The sequence below is a fragment of the Heloderma suspectum genome, chromosome 3 (assembly GCF_057233095.1).
Source record: "Heloderma suspectum isolate Gila_16-S chromosome 3, 16-S_ref, whole genome shotgun sequence".
Lineage (NCBI taxonomy): Eukaryota > Metazoa > Chordata > Lepidosauria > Squamata > Helodermatidae > Heloderma > Heloderma suspectum.
The window spans coordinates 252,928,773-252,950,302 of NC_139460.1; the positions used below are offsets into that span (position 1 = coordinate 252,928,773).

The following is a 21,530-nucleotide window of genomic DNA, read 5'->3' on the forward strand; positions in this document are numbered from 1 at the left end:
ATGTAAATTAGCTTCTCAGTACATAATTTCATAGGGATATTAATAAGTGGTCCTCTTGTTGAATAGACCTTACGTATTTTACTTAATTATCTGAAAAGTATTGAAGTTTGGATATCAAAGTTACAAGTATATTTTCTAAGTATTTGTAGTGTCTCCACTGCCAAATACCATTCTGATGGACTAAACATCCACAGCATTTCTTAACTCACCACCCTGATGTCCCTTCTAATTAGGCATTTTTATTCTTCCTTTAAAGCAGTACTTCTCATAGGGTGGCTTACTGAAAACCACTGATAAAAACAAAAAAGCATAGTTGAATTTGATAAACCACCACCAGGTGGAGTGATCTTTTAATGTTAAATTTATGCTGTGGTCAACTACGTGACAGCTGCCCTTGAATAATATTTTTTATATATGCTCTCTGGATAATTTTGAAAGAGTAAAATACTATCCTTGGGACAGTGCAGCAGAAATATTTTCTTTGAACCACGTTTTGGAGAAAATGGCTCTATAGAAAAAACTGGTCTTGGGTGTAAATTGTTCTCAGGAAATGTAAGCTATCTTCCAGCTAAGAGGAACACAGGAATTCAAACCATTGGTCCATGTAGCTCAGTACTGTCTACGCTGACTAGAAGCAATTCTCCAGGGTTTCAGACTGGACACCCAGCCAGCCCCACCAGGAGATGCTAGGGGCTAAACTGGACCCTTTGTATGCAAAGCATGTGCTGTATTACTGAGCTGTGGCCTGTGTAAGACATAGATAGAGGGAAGAAAGGTGCATAGGCGTATTCAGATAGTTCATTGAAAACATGGAATCCTGGTCCAAAGATACTAGTATGATATGCAACTGTGTGAAGGAGAGGGGGTCAATTGCAGCAACAGGAATAGCCTTGCTGTGAGGTGGCATTAGCACCGCATTTCTTAAAGACTGGATGATATGCCACCCAGTCACGAAAGGGCACACACTCAGCCTGTGAAGAGGAGGCAGGTGTGGGAGTTAAAATGGACTGATCGTATTGTGTATTCGGTGTTGTTGTTGTTGTTCAGTCGTTCAGTCGTGTCCGACTCTTCGTGACCCCATGGACCATAGCACGCCAGGCCTTCCTGTCCTGCGCTCTCTCCCGGAGCGTGCTCAAGTTCATATTCATTGCATCCGTGATGCTATCTAGCCATCTCATCCTCTGCCGTCCCCTTCTCCTTTTGCCTTCAGTCTTTCCCAGCATCAGGGTCTTTTCCAGGGAGTTTTCTCTTCGCATTAGGTGGCCAAAATATTGGAGCTTCACCTTCATTATCTGTCCTTCCAATGAGCACTCAGGGTTGATTTCCTTTAGGATGGACTGATTTGACCTCCTTGCAGTCCAGGGGACTCGTAGGAGTCTTCTCCAGCACCACAGTTCGAAAGCATCAATTCTTCGGCGCTCAGCCTTCCTTATAGTCCAGCTCTCACATCCATACATTACTACTGGGAAAACCATAGCTTTGATTAGACGGACCTTTGTCGGCAAGGTGATGTCTCTGCTTCTTACTATGCTGTCTAGGTTGGCCATAGCTTTCCTCCCAAGGAGCAAGCGTCTTTTAATTTCATGGCTACAGTCACCGTCTGCGGTGATCTTGGAGCCCAAGAAAGTAAAATCTGTCACTGCTTCCATTTCTTCCCCTTCTATATGCCAGGAAGTGATGGGGCCAGATGCCATGATCTTCGTTTTTTTAATGTTGAGTTTCAAACCAGCTTTTGCACTCTCCTCTTTCACCCTCAACAAGAGGCTCTTGAGATCCTCTTCGCTTTCTGCCATTAGGGTGGTATCGTCTGCATATCGGAGGTTGTTGATAATTCTCCCAGCAATCTTAATTCCGATCTCTGATTTATCCAACCCGGCATTTCTCATGATGTACTCTGCATATAAGTTAAATAAGCAGGGTGACAATATGCAGCCTTGTCGTACTCCTTTCCCAATTTTGAACCACTCGGTTGTTCCATGTCTGGTTCTTACTGTTGCTTCTTGACCCTCGTACAGGTTTCTCAGGAGACAGGTAAGGTGGTCTGGTACTCCCATCACTTTAAGAATTTGCCACAGTTTGTTGTGATCCACACAATCAAAGGCTTTAGCATAGTCAATGAAGCAGAAATAGACGTTTTTCTGGAATTCTCTTGCTTTCTCCATGATGCAGCGAATGTTGGCGATTTGATCTCTAGTTCCTCTGCCTCTTCGAAACCCAGCTTGTACTTCCGGTAGTTCTCGGTTCGCATACTGCTGAAGCCTAGCTTGTAGGATTTTGAGCATCACCTTGCTGGCATGTGAAATGAGCGCAATGGTGCGGTAGTTTGAACACTCTTTGGCGTTGCCCTTCTTTGGAATTGGAATGTAAACTGACCTTTTCCAGTCTTGTGGCCACTGTTGAGTGTTCCAGATTTGTTGGCATATTGAATGCAGCACTTTAACAGCATCATCTTTTAGGATTTTAAATAGCTCGGCTGGAATACTGTCATCTCCGCTAGCTTTATTGTTACTAATGCTTCCTAAGGCCCACTTGACTTCACTCTCTAGGATGTCCGGCTCAAGTTCAGTGACCGCACTATCATGGCTATCAGGGACATTCAGATCTTTCCTGTATAGTTCTTCTGTGTATTCTTGCCACCTCTTCTTAATCTCATCTGCTTCTCTTAGGTCCCTGCCTTCTTTGTCCTTTATCATGCCCATCTTTGCACAAAACGTTCCCTTGAGATCTCCGATTTTCTTGAAGAGATCTCTAGTCTTTCCCATTCTGTTGTTTTCCTCGATTTCTTTGCATTGTTCACTTAAGAAGGCCTTCTTGTCTCTCCTTGCTATTCTCTGGAACTCTGCATTCAGTTGGGTATATCTTCCCCTTTCTCCCTTGCTTTTCGCTTCCCTTCTTTCCTCAGCTACTTGTAAAGCCTCATCAGACAGCCACTTTGCTTTCTTGCATTTCTTTTTCTTTGGGATGGATTTCGTTGCTGCCTCCTGAACAATGTTATGGATCTCCGTCCATAGTTCCTCAGGCACTCTGTTATTCAGGTCTAATCCCTGAAATCTATTCCTCACCTCCACTGTATATTCATCAGGGATATGACTTAGGTCATACCTGAATGGTTTAGTGGTTTTCCCGACGTTCTTCAATTTAAGCCGAAATTTTGCAAGAAGCAGCTCATGATCTGAGCCACAGTAAGCTCCAGGTCTTGTTTTTACTGACTGTATGGAGCTTCTCCATCTTTGGCTGCAAAGGACATAATCAATCTGATTTCGATATTGACCATCTGGTGATGTCCATGTGTAGAGTCGCCTCTTGTGCTGTTGGAAAAGAGTGTTTGCTATGATCAGCGTGTTCTCTTGGCAAAACTCTATTAACTTTTGTCCTGCTTCATTTTGTACACCAAGGCCATGCCTGCCTGTTATCCCGGTGATTTCTTGACTTCCTACTTTAGCATTCCAATCCCCTATGATGAAGAGGACGTCTTTTTTTGGTGTTAGTTCTAGAAGGTGTTGTAGGTCTTCATAGAACTGATCAACCTCAGCTTCTTCGGCCTCAGTGGTTGGGGCATAGACTTGAATTACTGTGATGTTGAATGGTTTGCCTTGGATTCGTACTGAGATCATTCTATCATTTTTAAGATTGTACCCCAGTACTGCTTTTCCCACCCTTTTGTTGACTATGAGTGCTACTCCATTTCTTCTAAGGGATTCTTGCCCACAATAGTAGATATGATGGTCACCTGAATTAAATTCGCCCATGCCTGTCCATTTTAGTTTGCTGATTCCCAAGATGTCGATGTTCAATCTTGCCATCTCATGTTTGACCACCTCCAGCTTACCTTGATTCATTGATCTGATATTCCAGGTTCCTAAACAATATTGTTCTTTACAGCATCGGACTTTCTTTTCACCACCAGACACATCCACAGCTGAGTGTCCTTTCGGGTTTGGCCCAGCCGCTTCACTCTTTCTGGCACTACTTGGAAATACCCTCTGCTCTTCCCCAGTAGCATATTGGACACCTTCCGACCTGAGGGGCTCATCTTCCGGCGTCATATCTTTTAGCCTTGTGATACGTTCCATGGGGTTTTCTTGGCAAGAATACTGGAGTGGGTTGCCATTTCCTTCTCCAGTGGACCACATTTTGTCAGAACTCTCTGCCATGACCTGTCCGTCTTGGGTGGCCCTGCACGGCATAGCTTATGGCTTCACTGAGTTACGCAAGCCCCTTCGCCACAACAAGGCAGTGATCCATGAAGGGGGTATTCGGTGTAATGGATAGTAATGTATGGATTTTCTTGAGGAAGGGTTTTTGGTTCCTGTACCAATGAACAAGCCACACTTTTGTAGTGGTATGAACTGACTGTGTAGAAAGGCCTGGTAGATGTGAAGGAGGGAGTAGTAGTGAGTGAAAGGATGGAATATAGGCAATCGGTTGAAAGAATACAGACAGCTTTGCAAAGAATGGAAGCAGTTGGAGCAGAGATAGGAATTTCCCTTTATTGACAGAAAACATTATAAAAGTGCTTTGAAATAATTTATTCTCTTTACATTAACAAAAAATAAAGGCTAGAATCTTCCCCAGAGTTGCACATTATTCCTACTGGAAATCAATGAGACACTGTGCAGAACTGCTGCCAAAGTTTGCCATCCAGATGTTCTCAGTACTCGTTTTCTCAGGGGCATAGTTCTTCCAAAAATGTAGCTATTCATGGACTCCTCACTGAATCATCAGTTCTACCATATAGGACACCTGACATTCCAAAAGAGCCCTATTCCCATTCCTTTTAGGACATCCCATACAAATCACTAGAAGCTGCTTACTGTAGTTTTAGTCCGGGGACTTGTTTCTCCATTCCGGGATTCTTCAGGAACATCCACTTTCAAATATGTATTTGGGGAGTTTAGCCATCTTGTCTTCTCTCGCTGCTGTTTTTGAGCTAGGAATTTGAGAGGGGAAATTGGGACTGGATCGTCCTCAAAGGAAAAGGCAGTCACAGTGGCTGGGATCTCAACGTCGCTCTTGTGCCTGGGTTTCTCCCTCACTAGGGGTTGTCGATAAGCATAGCCTGTTCTGTAACCCTGTAAGAAAAGTGGGGGAAATGTTTATTTTTTGTGCCTGAACAACATTAAAAACTGGGCATAAAATTAATTCTAAATCATACATGATTGCCAGTTGAAAATTTCATCAAAAAATACCTATGCAAACCTAAATGGTGAAAATATCAGCTAAACTGCCACCTTTAAACCTAGCCACTAGGGTTGCTCTCTGGCACTCCATCTTTTTTGAGGCAATACGCACTCTGGTGCAGACACTTACACCATCACCTACAAGGCGTCACAAAAGGCAGCTGTAGAACATTCTTGGTATGGTAGTAATCAGTTCTGCAGCATACACTGCATAGAAAGGATCTAAATCCTTACACAGACTGGGCAGAGCCCCCCAAATAAAAAAGTGCAGGAGAGATGAGATTTTTTTTTTAATATGGGCCTAGCTGTTCATGAACTATTGCCTCAACCTCAGTCAAATCAAGTATCTTTAATGTATTAAAACAAGATGAAGCCCAGTGCTGGTGGTTTCTTCTCAGCTTGAATTCTACTGCAAGAACATGCAGAAAAGTACACACATGTGCAAATTAATGTAACAATTTACATGCAGGTGTTTCATTTTCCTACATGTAATACTATCAGTGTAGGAAAGGCACAACACGTGAATAGTGTTGTTCACCAAATAAGGAAGACAAATGTATCTTGTGGGCCAGTAACAAGAGACTGAAGAATTGGCTCTTTTACTGCACCCCAAAGGAAGTATGTACTTCTCTGTACACCAAGTTCCTTATCACATGTGCTATTCATACACTAAGATCCTCATCAGAGGTCCTTCTACAGGTTCCCCTGCTACCCAAGGTACTGGATGGAGAAAGGGCCTTCTCAGTGGCATCAGCCCAATTAGAGAATTCTCTCCCTGGGATGCACACCTAAATGACCCTGATGTCATTCTGAAGCTAGGCAATGACCTTTTAATTCAATCCAGCATTTTATTGTGGCTAGATCTGTTGTTATTCTCCTGCTCCTAGTGATTTTACTATTTAAGTATATATTTTAAAATTTGTACATTTAAAATTTCTTTTATTGTTTTTAAATTCTGCAAGCCACTTTGGAAATTTTATTGAAGGTTGGGGGTATATATCCCTCACTTATCAATCAATCAATCAATCAATCTAGTATGAGGACTGGGGGGAGGAGGAAGTGACACCAGAATTTCTTTATGGCACAACCCATAGGGAATACATTGTTCAGAATATGAGAACCCATAGATTAGACATGTGCACGCACCAGGTTGTCCAGCATCCTCATCAGTGCTTCAAACTCCAGTTCTCCAACTTTCCACTTGAACTGAGAGGCCATAACAATTCCTCCACCTGCTGCCACATGGTGTGTGAAAGGTTTATACTTCTGCAAGTCTAGGACAAGAAGATTGTCTATGCCGCCTGCAGCCAAGGCATGTACCTGTGATATAAATGACTCAGTAATCTGCATTCTTACAAGTACTCTTTGAAGGCTAAATATGTAGCCTTCTTGAATTTTCCTGAAAGAAAACATTTGTTATTATTGTTCCTCTAGACATGTTAACATATACAAAAATGATAACTATCTTGTAAAATGCAGTAACAACTAAATACTAGGACAAGGGCTGTGTCACTTCTGCATCTTAGCATGCTGTTGGTGCTTTATAAATGTTAAATACAACGAGTTTTCCTTTCACCCCATGGATTTCCTATAAATAATTGCTCTTAGAAACAAGCACCCTATTAATATACAAACATTGACTAATAATAGTAAAAATGTAGCATTTATATAGCATTTCCAAGCGTTTGAAGTGCTTCATTTACATCTCTCTCACCTGTGTTTCGCAAGCTAATTGCACATTGTAGATGTAGTGGAAGGCCTCCTCTAATGTCTCTCCTAGTGCTACTACCCCATGGTTTCTCAAGACCAGCACCTAAGGAATGGAGACACTCATAACTGGAAGAAACTGGGCAAGTACTAGAAAGCTTTGACAAAAATATTAAATCGATTGGAATACCTTACAACTTGGCCCAAGAACTTTCTGGAGTTGAATTTTCTCTTCTTGTTCATCCAGAGATCCTTGATAATTGTAGTATGCAACATCCCCTAGAATCAGAGCTTCCTGAGAGATAGGAAGTATACCACACTTCATGGAAGAAACCTATTTCAAAGAAATAACATTTCTAAGGTGGGCAAAATGTGAAAACTATTTAAAATCTAAGGCAAGTACAGAAGTATTTATTCTATGAATTTAATTATCAATGATTTCAAAGTAGGAGAACAACAATTCGTACCTAGTACAAAGCCCACCAATGGGAATCTTTAGGATGGATTGCCAACATACGGATTTTGAGGCAAATGTGGACAAGAGGGATGGCTTCAAGATTAAATGGTGAGACTGACTGGTGGGTTCTGAACAAAGACAAGACTCCCCATCCCCCACCCCAGGACCAAAGCTGGGCTGCTCATACAGTTCTGGAAGCAAGCTAGGCAGGGAGGACTGCTGTACACTGGGTTGTCTAATTCAATGACAGAGTCTAGAAACTGGACTTACTCTGGACTTACTCTTCTCTTGCTAACAGACTGAATCAGGAAAGGAATTACATATACTATAGTTAGGTGGAAATTTTATTCTTTTCTGGCACTACTATCTTTAAACACCTTGCATATATTTATAACTTTTTCCTATTTTTTAAAAAAAATGTTACTCATTTAAAGAGTTTATAATTACAAGCACCATATAAAACAATACATTAGTTATACAGACGTACTAAATGTATAAACTTGCTAAAAAGAGAGCTGTTTCAATATGCATTCATACAAGAATGTCATAGAATCATAGAATAGTAGGGTTGGAAGGGGCCTACAAGGCCATGGAGTCCAACCCCCTGCTCAATGCAGGAATCCAAGTCAGAGCATCCCTGACAAATGGCTGTCCAGCCTTGTCCTGAATGCCTCCAGTCTGGGAGAGCCCACCACCTCCCTAGGTAATTGTTTCCATTGTCATATTGCTCTAACAGTCAGGACGTTTTTCCTGATGTTCAGCCAGAATCTGGCTTCCTTTAACTTGAGCCCATTATTCCGTGTCCTGCAGTCTGGGATGATCAAGAAGAGATCCTGGCCTTCTTCTCTGTGACAACCTTTCAAGTACTTGAAGAGTGCTATCATATCTCCCCTCAGTCTTCTCTTCTCAAGGCTAAACATGCCCAGTTCTTTCAGTCTCTCTTCATAGGGCTTTGTTTCCAGTCCCCTGATCATCTTTGTTGCCCTCCTCTGAACCCTCTCCAGTTTGTCTGCACCCTTCTTAAAGTGTGGTGCCCAGAACTGGACACAGTACTCCAGATGAGGCCTAACCAGTGCTGAGTACAGGGGAACTAGGACTTCCCGGGATTTGGAAGCTATGCTTCTATTAATGCAGCCTAAAAGAGCATTTGCCTTTTTTGCAGCCACATCACATTGTTGGCTCATATTCAGCTTGTGATCGACAACAATTCCAAGATCTTTCTCACTTGTAGTGTTGTTGAGCCACGTATCCCCCATCTTGTAACTGTGCATTTGGTTTCTTTTTCCTAGGTGCAGAACTTGGCATTTATCCCTATTAAATGTCATTCTGTTGTTTTCTGCCCAGCTCTCCAGTTTATCCAGATCACTTTGAATTTTGTTTCTGTCTTCCAAAGTATTAGCTATCCCGCCCAATTTTGTGTCATCTGCAAATTTGATCAGCATTCCCTGCACCTCCTCCTCCAAGTCATTAATAAAAATGTTGAAGAGCACTGGGCCCAGGACTGAGCCCTGCGGTACCCCACTTGTTACCTCTCCCCAGTTTGAGACGGTCTCATTGAGAAACACTCTTTGAGTCCGATTATGTAGCCAACTGTGGATCCACTGGATCATTGTTTCATCTAGCCCACTTTGAGCTAGTTTGCTCATTAGGATATCATGGGGCACTTTGTCGAAAGCTTTGCTGAAGTCAAGGTATATAATGTCTACAGCATTCCCACGGTCTACAAGGGAGGTTACTTGATCAAAAAATGAGATCAGATTTGTCTGGCAGGACTTGTTTTTGACAAATCCATGTTGGCTTCGAGTAATCACGGCATTGTTTTCAAGGTGCTTCCAGATGGATTGCTTTATCATCTGCTCCAGAATTTTCCCAGGGATTGATGTCAGACTGATTTGTCTGTAGTTCCCAGGTTCCTCCTTTTTACCCTTTTTGAAGACAGGGACAACATTAGCCCTCCTCTAGTCATCTGGCACTTCCCCCATCCTCCATGATTTCTCAAAGAGAATAGACAGCGGTTCTGAAAGTTCTTCTGCCAGTTCCTTTATTACTCTAGGATGCGGTTCATCTGGCCCTGTCTGGTGATCTTTTTATTTTTCAGCTATGCTATCCATGTAATTATTCATTAATGAGGTGTTTTGATACTATAGCATTTGTTTCATTGACATATTTTGACGCATTAGTCTGGATGAGCCCAGCATATCATGAATGTGTGTACCATATGATTTCACTAATTTACCGCAATATGGCAATCATGGGGTGGTTTGATTTAGATTTTAGTAGCATGAAATCATCTTCCTTAGCATCTTGCTGTTTAATTACTATGCATAGCATATAATCAGAATGAGATTGCCTTGTATCATACTTATCAGAGGTTAATAATGCAAAATCTGAAAACACAAATAAATTAATACTGACTTATTATTATTATTATTAAATTTATTAATCGCCCATCTGGCTGGTCACCCAGCCACTCTGGGCGATGTACAACATACAATAAAACAGTTTAAAACAATAAAATTCTACAGTAAAAACATTTTCTAAAATACCCTAACCTACCCCAAATGCCTGCCTGAACAACCACATTTTTAATGCAAGACGGAAGCTCATTAAAGAGGGGGCATGGCGGAGTTCCCTAGGGAGGGAGTTCCACAGAGTGGGGGCCACCGCAGAAAAGGCCCTCTCCCTCGTCCCCACCAGTCTAGCTGCCCTGGCTGATGGGACAGAGAGAAGGCCATCTGAGGCTGATCTTGTTAAGCGGCCTGTCTGGTGTTGCTGGAGGCGCTCCTTAAGATAGGCTGGGCCGGAACCATATAGGGTTTTAAAGGTCAAAACCAACACCTTGAATTTGGCCCGGAAAACCACTGGTAAACAGTGCAACTCCTTCAGCACTGGAGTGATGTGATCTCGCCGGCGGCTGCCTTTAATCAGGCGAGCCGCCGCGTTCTGTACCAGCTGCAGCTTCTGAACCGTCTTCAAGGGTAACCCCACGTAGAGCGCATTACAGTAGTCTAAACGAGAGGAGACCAGGGCATGTACTACCGATGGGAGCAGATGGTCGGGAAGGAAGGGGTGCAGCCGCCATATCAGATGGAGTTGATACAGCGTTGTCTGGCTCACAGCTGACACCTGAGCCTCCATGGACAGCTGGGAGTCCAAAATGACCCCCAGGCTGCGGACCTGGTCTTTCAAGGGTAGCCGTACCCCATTCAACACCAGGTCAACATCCCCCAGCCTCCTCTTGTCTCCCAGCAAAAGTACCTCGGTCTTGTCAGGGTTCAGCTTCAGCTTATTCCTCCCCATCCAGCCACTCACCGTCTCCAGACATTTGGACAGGGATTCTACGGCCAACCTTGGTGAAGATTTGAATGAGAGGTAGAGCTACGTGTCATCCGCATATTGATGACACTGCACCCCAAACCTCCTGATGATAGCCCCCAGCGGCTTCACATAGATATTAAATAGCATTGGGGAGAGGATGGAACCTTTTGGCACCCCACAAGTGAGTGGCCACGGGTCCGAAACCTCCTCTCCCAGTGCTACCCACTGGTACCTGCCGGAGAGGAAGGACCGGAACCATTGCAATACGGTGTCTCCAATGCCCAACCCCTCCAGGTGGTCCAGGAGGATACCGTGGTCAACGGTATCAAAAGCCGCTGAGAGGTCGAGGAGAACAAGGAAGGAGCATTCACCCCTATCCAGAGCCCTCCTCATATCATCTACCAAGGCGACCAAGGCCGTTTCTGTCCCATGCCCAAGCCTGAAGCCCGACTGAAATGGGTCTAGATAATCAGTTTCTTGAGTTATATCTAGCACTGCAACCCCATAAAGCAGAGGGTTGTGGGCACATTGGGGAATTTGAGAAATTGCTGTGGACACCACTACAAAATGGCTCCCATGGAGGATCTAGCTAATCACATAATAGCTGCCATCAGGGCCTGGCTAGTCAAGAGAGGTTGTGGAGACTAGGGATAGGGAGAGAAATAGCGAAGTGAGAGGCTGGAGGGGGGAGAAACAGTGAGGTAAAGAGTGGGGAGAAATAGCAAGATGAAGGGGTGAATGGGAGAAAAAGAGCAAGGCTAGGGGCTAGGAAGGGAGAGACAGAACAAAAGTAGGGACAGGGAAGGAACAGAAATAGTGAGGAAAGGGAGAAGGGAGAGATAGAATGAGGAAAGGGTGGAGAGAAATAGCAAGGCTAGAGGCTGGGAGCAGAGAGATAGAGAGCAAAGGGGAAAAGTCTGTGTGAACAGAAGAAGGTTGGGTGGGGCCAGGAAGGAACACTTTTCCTGCTTGCTGAACAGCTGATCAATGGCAGGTTCAGGACCAGGAAGGAGAACCTGGTGCCCTAACGTTTTTCAAGTTTTTTATTGAAAATAATTTTTTGACGGGGGCAGGGAGTGGAGAGTTTTGCAGGTCCTGGGCTAGGGACCCATGCCATAAAGGAACAGCTTTGATTTTCAATTTCTAGAATGTGAAAGATCCTGGGGGGAGAAGTTTGCTTGAAGTAGATAATGACTTCTCCTTGTTGGCTCTTCCCTTTGTAGTATTGTATAAATTACAGTTAATCAGAATAAAGCTACCTTGACAGGACAATCAGATCCATGAATATGCGAACTACAGCCACAAAAACAAAACTGGAGTTCCATACAACTGACATCAGCCCCAAAATAACTCAACCCATGACAACAAGAGGATGATTTCTTGTCTGTATAATTTCTTAGCACATGAGAAGATGGTAGATGAGTGGTTGAAAAGGTTAAATACAAATTATGGAGAGCAACAATCCATTATAGACTCGCTTATTCATTTCACAATGTGAGTTAGTTCCAGGCCCAACTATAACCAAATATACTTTAGCTTAACGGTGTATATTGAAACTTCCTCTTTGTTATGCCACATGAAGAACAGACTTACAGCTGCTGTTGCTGGAGTGTGTATGTGGATCACACATCGGACATCAGGGCGCATGGAGTAGATGGCTGCATGAGGGCTGAATCCTGCACTATCAATGCTTAGATTGGTGCTTCCCTGGTCAACCACATCTCCTATGATATTTACTTTTACCTAGAAAGACAAATTAGAGAAACAAGTCAAGAAAACACTGCTAATTACATTTCAACCTTGACTGCAAGTAGCTAAGGAACACAGGGTGACTTTTATAGTTCATCAGCTAGCAAAATGGAGCATTAGCTTTTCGTCAGAATTTTACCTGTAGGATTTGTGCTAGGATCAACATCTATGTTAACATTACAGTAGATTAAAGGAGCAATCCTCTGGCCCCTAGACTTTGTCTGAGGGGCCATAGGATAGTGGGGATATTTCCTGTTATAAGTTCAATCCAGCGTTTTACTTCTCCTGAATATTTTAATGACAGGATTTCTGATTTTCCTTGACTGACTTTATAACCAAATGCTTCTAATTCAGTTCAGACCTTTAAAGATTACAAAAAACGGACTCCATTTCTTTGCCATTGGAATTGATTATATATTTGAGTATTAATGATAAAAATAAAAAGAAAGCAAAGTAGGAAAGGAGAGGAATTTATTATTAACATTCCCATCAAAGATTTCAATGAGTATTGAATATGGTATTTTCAAGCCATTTCAGCTGGCCCTGTCATACATAACTTGTCTAATAAACTTTAAAGAAAAAGGACCAGCCCTCAGAAGGAGAGCAGCATTGTCACTGAAGTTCGTAATTACCTGGCTTGCAATAGGATTTCAGCCAGCTCATAATGTTTCACTGTGCTATGAAACCCAAGAGTAGTTTAGCTCATATTAATTAAAATGAAGTTCTAAATGTCAAGCATCTGTGCTTTCCTATCACTTTATATAATGCAAAAACATTGCCTTAGGGCTCTTTTCACTGGGACACTGCTAAGGAGCCCTGAGGCATGGTGTTTCCAGGGTACTTGACATCCATATTAAGGACGTAGGTGCCCTGAGAATATTAAAATTTCCAGGGTTCTTGTTTCCTGACTCTGCCATTACAGTATATAAAATGCCAGGGAGGGAATGATACCTCACCAAAAGGCCTCCATGAGACTTTTCTGCTGCCGCCACCAAGGAAAATGGGAAGGGAAGGGTACAGCTGCAATGGGGATACCATTAAGACCTCCAACATACTTCCCATTATGTCACTTGGAGCATGATGGGTTTGAGTTTCAATATTGGGGTATTTTCCAATGATCATTTGAGAGGATAGCTTGGTGTGCCAACTACAAATTGAGTCTTTAAAGGAGAATCTCTGAAATAGTTTCTTAAGCAGAACATAGAGGTTGCCTGGCTCACCCCATTCTCCACCCTCTCAAGGTATACCCCTGGTAGGTAGTTTAAGAATATCCAAATTTAATATAAGCTGGTCAAAAACTCTGGATCTACATTGGCCAGGATAACCATAAACATGAGTAGGAGATGATAACAAAGAACATGCTGGCAGATCATAAGTAAGAATCAGCAGATAAATTATGCAACATGTTTTAGATCTGGGCAAAAAACAAGTTCAAAATGTAAATGTTTACCAGAGGAAAGCAACAGGTGAAAGGGAATGGAAACCTATCACAACTAGAACTTCCAATGAAATAGAATTGTTCTAGTATCAGAAAAAAATAAACATTTGTTTTGCTAGCTGGCTAAAAAGAAAGATGAGGGTCAAATGCCCTATATGTTCCGAATGGTACATTGGGTCAATAGTTTTGTTTTGTTTTGTTTTAAATCAGAACAAAATTTTGAATACAACTAACTAAGCCTACAAAACTACCCACTTTTTTTAAGCACATACCAAATTGGAAGCAGAAGCTTCAGAAAATGATAGGCCTCTTGGAATGATAAGAATGTGATCATGTTCTTTGCTTACTCTTACCTGGAAACGAAGAGGAAAAGATTACTGTTATACTATCAAAACTGTATGTTTAATCCAAGGTGAAACATATACAGTTCATTGGGTTTCAATATAAATATTGTTTAAAAATAAAAATGTTGACTTCAGGATACTTACTGTGATATATGAGTTGGCCAAGTGTGCCCATCCAAACAAATCTGTCAGCCTATACAAGCTGGCTAATTTACAACGAGTAAGTTTTTCCCCCTTAACAAATGTAGTGGTATCTATCCCAGGTAGGTCATTGATGGGTGTAATCAGTCCAGAGCCTAAAATAATTTGTATAAAAATGAGTAACAATACTATCTTCAAAAGGAAGCATACAGCCACATTTAATATTGAACTAGAAACTACTACCTATACCTTCTCAACAGTCACTAGTATTTAAATCACTAAACATTGTACCTTAGTAATGCTAATTTTCTGACTTTCAAAAACGGGATACAGAACCAAGTTGTTGATGTGACACCAACTGAATTTGAACTCCACAACAAAACACCACCTTTCATTTTGCAAGGCTGCATTACGCACAGAGAGAAGCCACCCTTTTAATATTCTCCTGCACTTTAATTATCGAGCAACTGAATACAATATAAAGCTTAATAACACAGAGGAAAAACAATTATTTCCAACTTTTATCTCCAATCCAATTCATAGGTTAAATGGGTGATGTTTACACCATGCAGAACAATGGATCTTTTTGGTATCACATACACAGACGTATCTGTAATAATCAGGAACAGACATTTGTAAAAGCAAAAAGGAATCTCTAAGAATTTTGCCAAAAACATGTGGGCTGCATGTAACCCATACATTAATACAGGGACATATGCACAAACTAATAGGATGGTATCTAAAGGAGGAAAATTGATCCTTTCAGCTACTAAAAAGGCTATTATTAAATTGCATGCACTTTTACTTACTTAGAGGAGATGAAGAAAACCCTGCAAAAGAACTTGCCATAATGTAGTCAGCAATCTGCTGTAAGGCAAGCAATCCAGTTGGGTTATTGCCTTTCTTCATCTGTTCTTGTATAAGAGATTCCAGGTCCTCCCGAAATGCCTGTAAAGATATTGAAGTATCACAATGTACCTGGCAGGTACATTGCCAGGTACATGGTTCTACATGGTAAGGTGGTTCTACCACCTAAGACTGGTACTTATTGAACAACAGTTTAATTCAAGTTTGAAATATTCTGGAACCTGAAACTCTATACTGAACTTCAGGCCACATACATAAGTGTAGTGTTGCTTTGTATGGATTGACTGAACTTCCAGTTGCTGCTGCTTTATTGTAGCAGAGCCAGGAAAAGGAGAGCATAAGATGTTTAGTAGCTTGTTGAAAAATATTATATTCAATACCAACACCATTCTGCTCCTCATGTTTTTGAAGCTTTAGCCTTTTTGGTTAGCTTCTTAGCCAGTGCGAATGTCAAAGACTGGCCAGGAGTGGGAGGATCTTGTATACTTGGGGGAGTACGATGTTGAGTGGAAGATATCCCCAACACTGGGGCAGGCTCCTGCTCAGCGGGTGAGCTCCCTGAGGGTGAGGTTGGCTTCTCCACCATACCTTTTGGCTCCTCAGCTGCTTCCAACGTTGGTTTCCAAAGAGTGGCTTTCAATTGGTCAGAACGACACCACCTCGCCTGCTTGGAATGAGGACAAGCATCAACAACGTGCCCTTCTCCAAGACAAAAAAGGCAAAGAGGATGTCTGTCGGACAGCAGTAACTTAGCCCCACAACAGACACACTTTCTAAATGGTGCCTTAAGGGCCATATGCCTGTGAGGGTGGTTGTGAGATTGTAAAAAAAAGAAAAAAAGAAAAAAAGAAAAAAAAACAATGCAAAGATTAAAGAGAGAATACTTTGATAGGTAAGAAGATAGAATAAAACCTCAGCTTTGAAAACGTTTTCAGATTGAACTGAATGCAAGAGAAGTTCCCTCACGAGGCTACCACAATGGCCGTCAAAAGAGAACTGAGGGAATAAGCAGGAACCCGCTAAGGACATGCACAATGAGATGGTGGGGGAAGGGTTCCCGCCAAAGTTCCTCAGCTATAGAAGTTGAGGAATTGAGGCTCCACGCAGGGTTTCCTGAATCGAGGCTCCACTTAGCCACATAGCCCATATGTGTGATGCACAAAGACCACGAAGAAGAACTTTTGGAATTGCATATTTTTCCAAAAATGTTTAGGAGTGAAGAGTGAGGTGGCAAAGTTTGCTGATGACACCAAATTATTTACAGTGGTTAAAAGATAAAGGGACTGCTAAGAGTTCCAAATAGATCTCTCCAAACTGTGTGAATGGGCATCAAAATGGCAAACATGGTTCAGTGTAAGCAAGTGTAAAGTGATGCAACTTGGGGCAAAAATTCCCAACTCCACATATATGCTGATGGGATCTGAGCTAGCAGTGACTCACCAAGAAAGAGATCTTGGTGTCGTGGTGAACAGCTTGATGAAAATGTCAACCCAGTGTGCAGCTGCTACAAAAAGGCAAATTCCAAGTTAGCTATAATTAGAAAAGGAATTGAAAATAAAACTCCCCAAATCATACTGCCCTTATGTTGTGACCACACTTGGAATACCATGTACAGTTCTGGTCATTGCACCTAAAAAATGATACTGTAGAGCTGGAAAAAGTGCAGAAAGGGCAACTAAAATGATCAACTGGCTGGAGTAACTCCCCTATGAGGAACGGTTACAACATCTGGGGCTGTTTAGCTTAAAAAAGAAGCGACTAAGGAAAGACATGACAGAGGTGTACAAAATTATGCATGGCGTGGAGAAAGTGGATAGGGAGAGGTTTTCTCCTTCTCTCATAATACTAGGGTCAGCCCATGAAGCTGACTGGTGGGAGCTTCAGGACAGATAAAAGGAAGTAATTCCTTAGACAGTGCATAGTTAAACTATAGAATTCGCTACCACAGGATGTAGTGATGGCCACCAATTTGGATGGCTTTAAAAGAGGATTGGACAAAGTCCTGGAGGAGAAGGCTATCAATGGCTACTAGTCCTGATGGCTATATGCTACCTCCAGTATCACGGGCAGTATGTCTATGTACACCAGTTGCTGAGGAATATGAGTGGGAGGGTGCTGTTGTGCTCATGTTTTGCTTGTAGGTTTCCCATGGGCAGCTGGTTGGCAACTGTGTAAACAGAATGCTGGACTAGATGGACCTTGGTCTGATCCAGCAAGGGTCTTCATATATTCTTTTCTGCACATTTTGTGTATGGTTGTACATTTTTAAAAAGCACTGATAGCATCAGAGAACCTACCAAGATAGGTAGACCTGGCCTCTGAGAAACTCCTGCTGCCATATAGCAGGGCCAAAAGCAAAGTGAATACAGCTCTGGAACTCTGCAACTTGACTCCTTTGACCCTGCCTTTGCACCCACTTACTTGCAGCAGAGCCTATGTCATCCAACAGTCTGGCTATACATCCAGTGCCAACCCATGCCCGGTTCCATTTGCACTGTAGAAGTCCATGGGTCAGATGCACTGCAGATCTCATTATGTCAGAGCACTTCAGATCAGTGGCTTTGTCCATAGGAAACATAGAAGATCTGCATTTGAAGTCTTACTGTGTGAATGCCAAGTTTCTACTTACACAGTCTTGACTACATGATTGGAGTGTAAATATTACTATTCCATGACATCTCAGTGCTGTTTAAAAATGGAGAAATATTTAGCCTATTCAGCAACCCTTTCAAATGTGTGAGACCTATTTTTACAGGCCATATTAAAGAGATACACACACACACACACTATAATATATATATATATATATATATATATATATATATATATATATATATAGTCAATGCAGTAATTTTTCAAGCAGAAAGGGAAATAATCATTTCAGATGAAATACTTGACTGATGCTGAATCAGGAAACGAAACCACAGCAATTGTTAGAAGAATGAGAAATTATATTATTAAATCTGTGGGCACTCTACACCTTATTCAGTGAAGAAAGTGTTTCAGTCAAGAGACTGGCTATATGTGGATTGTGCAAGATATTGCAGAAACTCAGAAAAGCAAAACTCTGTAAGGGACTTGCGTTAGTGTTTATATTTTTCCTGTATGTGTATATGTGGTGGGAATTTGATCAGCTGCTTACAAGATCAATGCTAAAACCAAGTAAGCATGTGTTCAGCTGCAAAAAAAGAAAAGAAAAAAAGGAGCTAATAAAATGAGTTTTAAGACTTGTACGTAGCCTTGAGAGCTTTTGGGCTAAGAATGTGATTTATAAAACATGGCTGCTGCCAGAAGAGAAAATAAAAGAGAACTAAAATACAAGATCTAAATGTTCTCACAAAATTGCTTCATATACCCATATTTACTACTTCCATTTGTTTGGAGACACAGCCATTTTGTTTTGCTGTGTGGAAGATGTATCAACCTAGTTTTTATATATATTGAATATGTAGCTCTTCTTAACTAATAATGCCTTTTGTACTTCATGGACCAAGTTATGACAATGATCCTGTCTATCAGAGCAGTCAAAATCTGCAAGAATATAGTATGTTTTACTGGGTCCTGAACTTGCAGAACATTGATATTTTCAGTGAAGAAAATTCAGTAAGATACTATGAGTAACACCACAGATTCTCAATCAGCAGTTCATATAGAGAGCCTAAGGGGCTGTGTGGGTGGATGTCCAAACTGCCACTAAAGGATGCTGGGAAAAGTGGACTTAAACAAGTGAAGGGACTTTTTGACCAAGCTCTCGAGAGTCAAGAAACTCCTAAAAAACAGTTTTCTGATTTGGATTTCACAGGAAGAAACCCACTCCCTCAAAAGCTTGGTCCTTGAATAGCACTGTTAGCAATAAGCAGTGAGGTTTTCAGAAGGTCAGATTTTTCCAGCTACATAATAATTTATATGTTGACAACTGAAAAGAACAAACAGTGGATAAAACTGTACATTAGTACATGTAATCCATCTGGTTTTAGTAAAAAAAACCAAAACAAAAAACCACATTATTATACTGTGTCTCTATAAGACTTAGCAAACACACTCTAAGCAGACTGGCTAAAATACTGTACTATTAAGAAGAACTATGGAAAAGCCACATATTAAGGGGTGATAAGTGGAAAATGCTGAAGAAATGTTGGTTTAAGGTCTTAAATATCTGCATTACAATATTACTAAAACTGCTATATTATTCTAAATCTGGAGAAAGAAATGAGAGGTTGGGAACATGGGGAGGAAAACCCCAGTGAATTATTGGCAATACCAGTATAGCAGCAGAATTGTGTTCAGACCTCTTCATGTCTGGAAACTGCTGATATGCCAATATAAAGTTAGAGCTAACTAAAAGCTTTCTACACACCACTTTTTGCAACACACAAATGAAAAAAAGACACAGCTGACATGGAAAGAGCAAGCAGGAATCAGCAAATGTGATTTCCACTCACTGTTCCCTTGACCTACCCAGAAATACTGTTAATTCACACACTAGCCCAGGCAGAAGTCTTTTGTCTTGGGTAGTCTCCTTCTGCCATACTACATCCATGCATCTGAAACCATTCTGCAGTGACATGGCTTGTTTCTGCTTTCTCTGACTCAGTATTTCTACCACTGCCTCAATACATAGCAATCATCTTCTCAGTGCTTCAGAAAAGAAGATTCTCCATGGACTCCATGGTTGAAATGCCAGGCTGGATTTTTACATAGAGTGATTTCAGCATTGTGCACTGCCTGTAATCGTAGGCAAGCAGTATCACTTGATCCATAATCTCAGCTGTGCAGAACACAACACCATCTACAGGCCCTAAGCACTAAGGAGCCCTTGTTATTTGTGAGATATTGCAGATTTCCTGAGGAAACAAACGACAGTCCACTGATGATCTACTAGAAAACACTGTTCTGGCCACAATGGATACAGAAGGTCTTTAACAGCCACCTGCAGCCACCCCACCAGCACCCCCTGGTGTCCTCCAGATGCTTTGGCCAATGGTTAGGAATGCTGGAAGCAGTGGAGGCTGGTGGCTCCGATGTCAGTGGGGAGGTCAGAACCAGTCAGAACTCTAAGGAAGCTATCCGAGCTCCTTTAGAGTTCTGACTGAAACCTGGAGCAGGTTCACTGCCCCACTGACACTGGAGCCACCAGCCTCCACTAGCTGGGAGTTATAATCCAAAACATCTGGAGGGCACCAGGCTCCAGGGGAAGACTGCTCTATAAATCAACATTCTACATAATGTTGGTCTACAAGTCTGGCCATCAGAAATATTATCCCTGATGATAGCATGGCATACCCAGCTGCTTACCTCAAGACTTTGCACAGCTTTGGGGACAGTTTGTATCTTCAGTTCAGCAGTGCTGCTGTGGGTACCCACATGGCACCACAGTGCCAGATGGTGCCAACATATCTATGCCTGACTTAGAACAATGTTTTCTCATCTATTCTCCCTAAGCATATCTCCTCCATCCAGCAGACATCAATGACATTGTCAGCATCTGGATCCACAGGAAGGGGGCCCTTGAGAAATTCCACCAGGAATTCAACAACTGCCACTTCACCATCACCCTGAACCTGAACCAGCTGACTCAGCAGGTTTACTTTCTGGATTCCACAGTACAATTATGCAATAGAATATAAATACCACCTTGTACCAGAAAGAAAATAGGACTACTACACAGAAATACATGCTTCCAGTTCACACCACACAGTCTATAGCCAAGCCCTAAGTTATAACTATATTCCCTCCAGTTCTTTGGACAGGGACAAACACCTGCAGAACATACATCAAGCATTCTTAAAATTACAGAGCTCAACTGGGGAAATAAAGAAACAGATTAGCCCTATTCTGACATTCTACTTACTGTGTTGTATGAACATGCGAAAACAAGAGCGCTCCAGCCCCAACCCCCTCCGTTGGTGTATCTGTCACCCTGTACACGTAGAGGGCGACAGTCTGAACAGGAGCGCCTCCTGCATCTATGGAGGCTCTCCATGTGATTAAAAACCCTGATTGTAGAAATCATATAACACCAATATGGCTACCAATATGCTTCTGGCCAGAGATCAAGGTGTCAGTAACGATGTTTACAGCCCTAAATGGCTTGGGTATTTGAGGGAGCACTCAAATACAGGGCTCTCTTCTGTGCCTCACTGTTGGGATCTGTACATTATATGAATATGCAAGAAAAGGCCTTCCTGACTGTAGCACCCGGTTATGAATACCCTCCCCTCGGAGGCCTAGCACTGATGTTGACCTCATTTTGGAACCCAGTTACAACCTGGCTATTTACCCAAGCATTTGGTCTTATTGACTGTAGCTTGGTTTTGATTTATTTGCTT

The 21,530-nt window shown here is 42.0% G+C and overlaps 1 protein-coding gene across 50 annotated transcripts in view; it reads right to left on the reverse strand.

Moving 5' to 3' along the window:
- The window catches only part of ADD3 (adducin 3), a 196,205-nt gene that overhangs the window by 14,675 nt on the left and 160,000 nt on the right, over window positions 1-21,530 (reverse strand). For all 50 annotated transcript variants that reach the window (XM_084846323.1, XM_084846304.1, XM_084846345.1 and 47 more), the window contains 8 exons: window positions 15,144-15,282; window positions 14,338-14,489; window positions 14,122-14,202; window positions 12,256-12,405; window positions 7,078-7,221; window positions 6,895-6,993; window positions 6,327-6,500; window positions 4,815-5,072 (listed from right to left, as the gene is read on the reverse strand). In XM_084846323.1, the coding sequence (XP_084702449.1) occupies window positions 4,815-5,072; window positions 6,327-6,500; window positions 6,895-6,993; window positions 7,078-7,221; window positions 12,256-12,405; window positions 14,122-14,202; window positions 14,338-14,489; window positions 15,144-15,282 (1,197 nt within the window). The remainder of the gene's footprint in view (window positions 1-4,814; window positions 5,073-6,326; window positions 6,501-6,894; window positions 6,994-7,077; window positions 7,222-12,255; window positions 12,406-14,121; window positions 14,203-14,337; window positions 14,490-15,143; window positions 15,283-21,530) is intronic.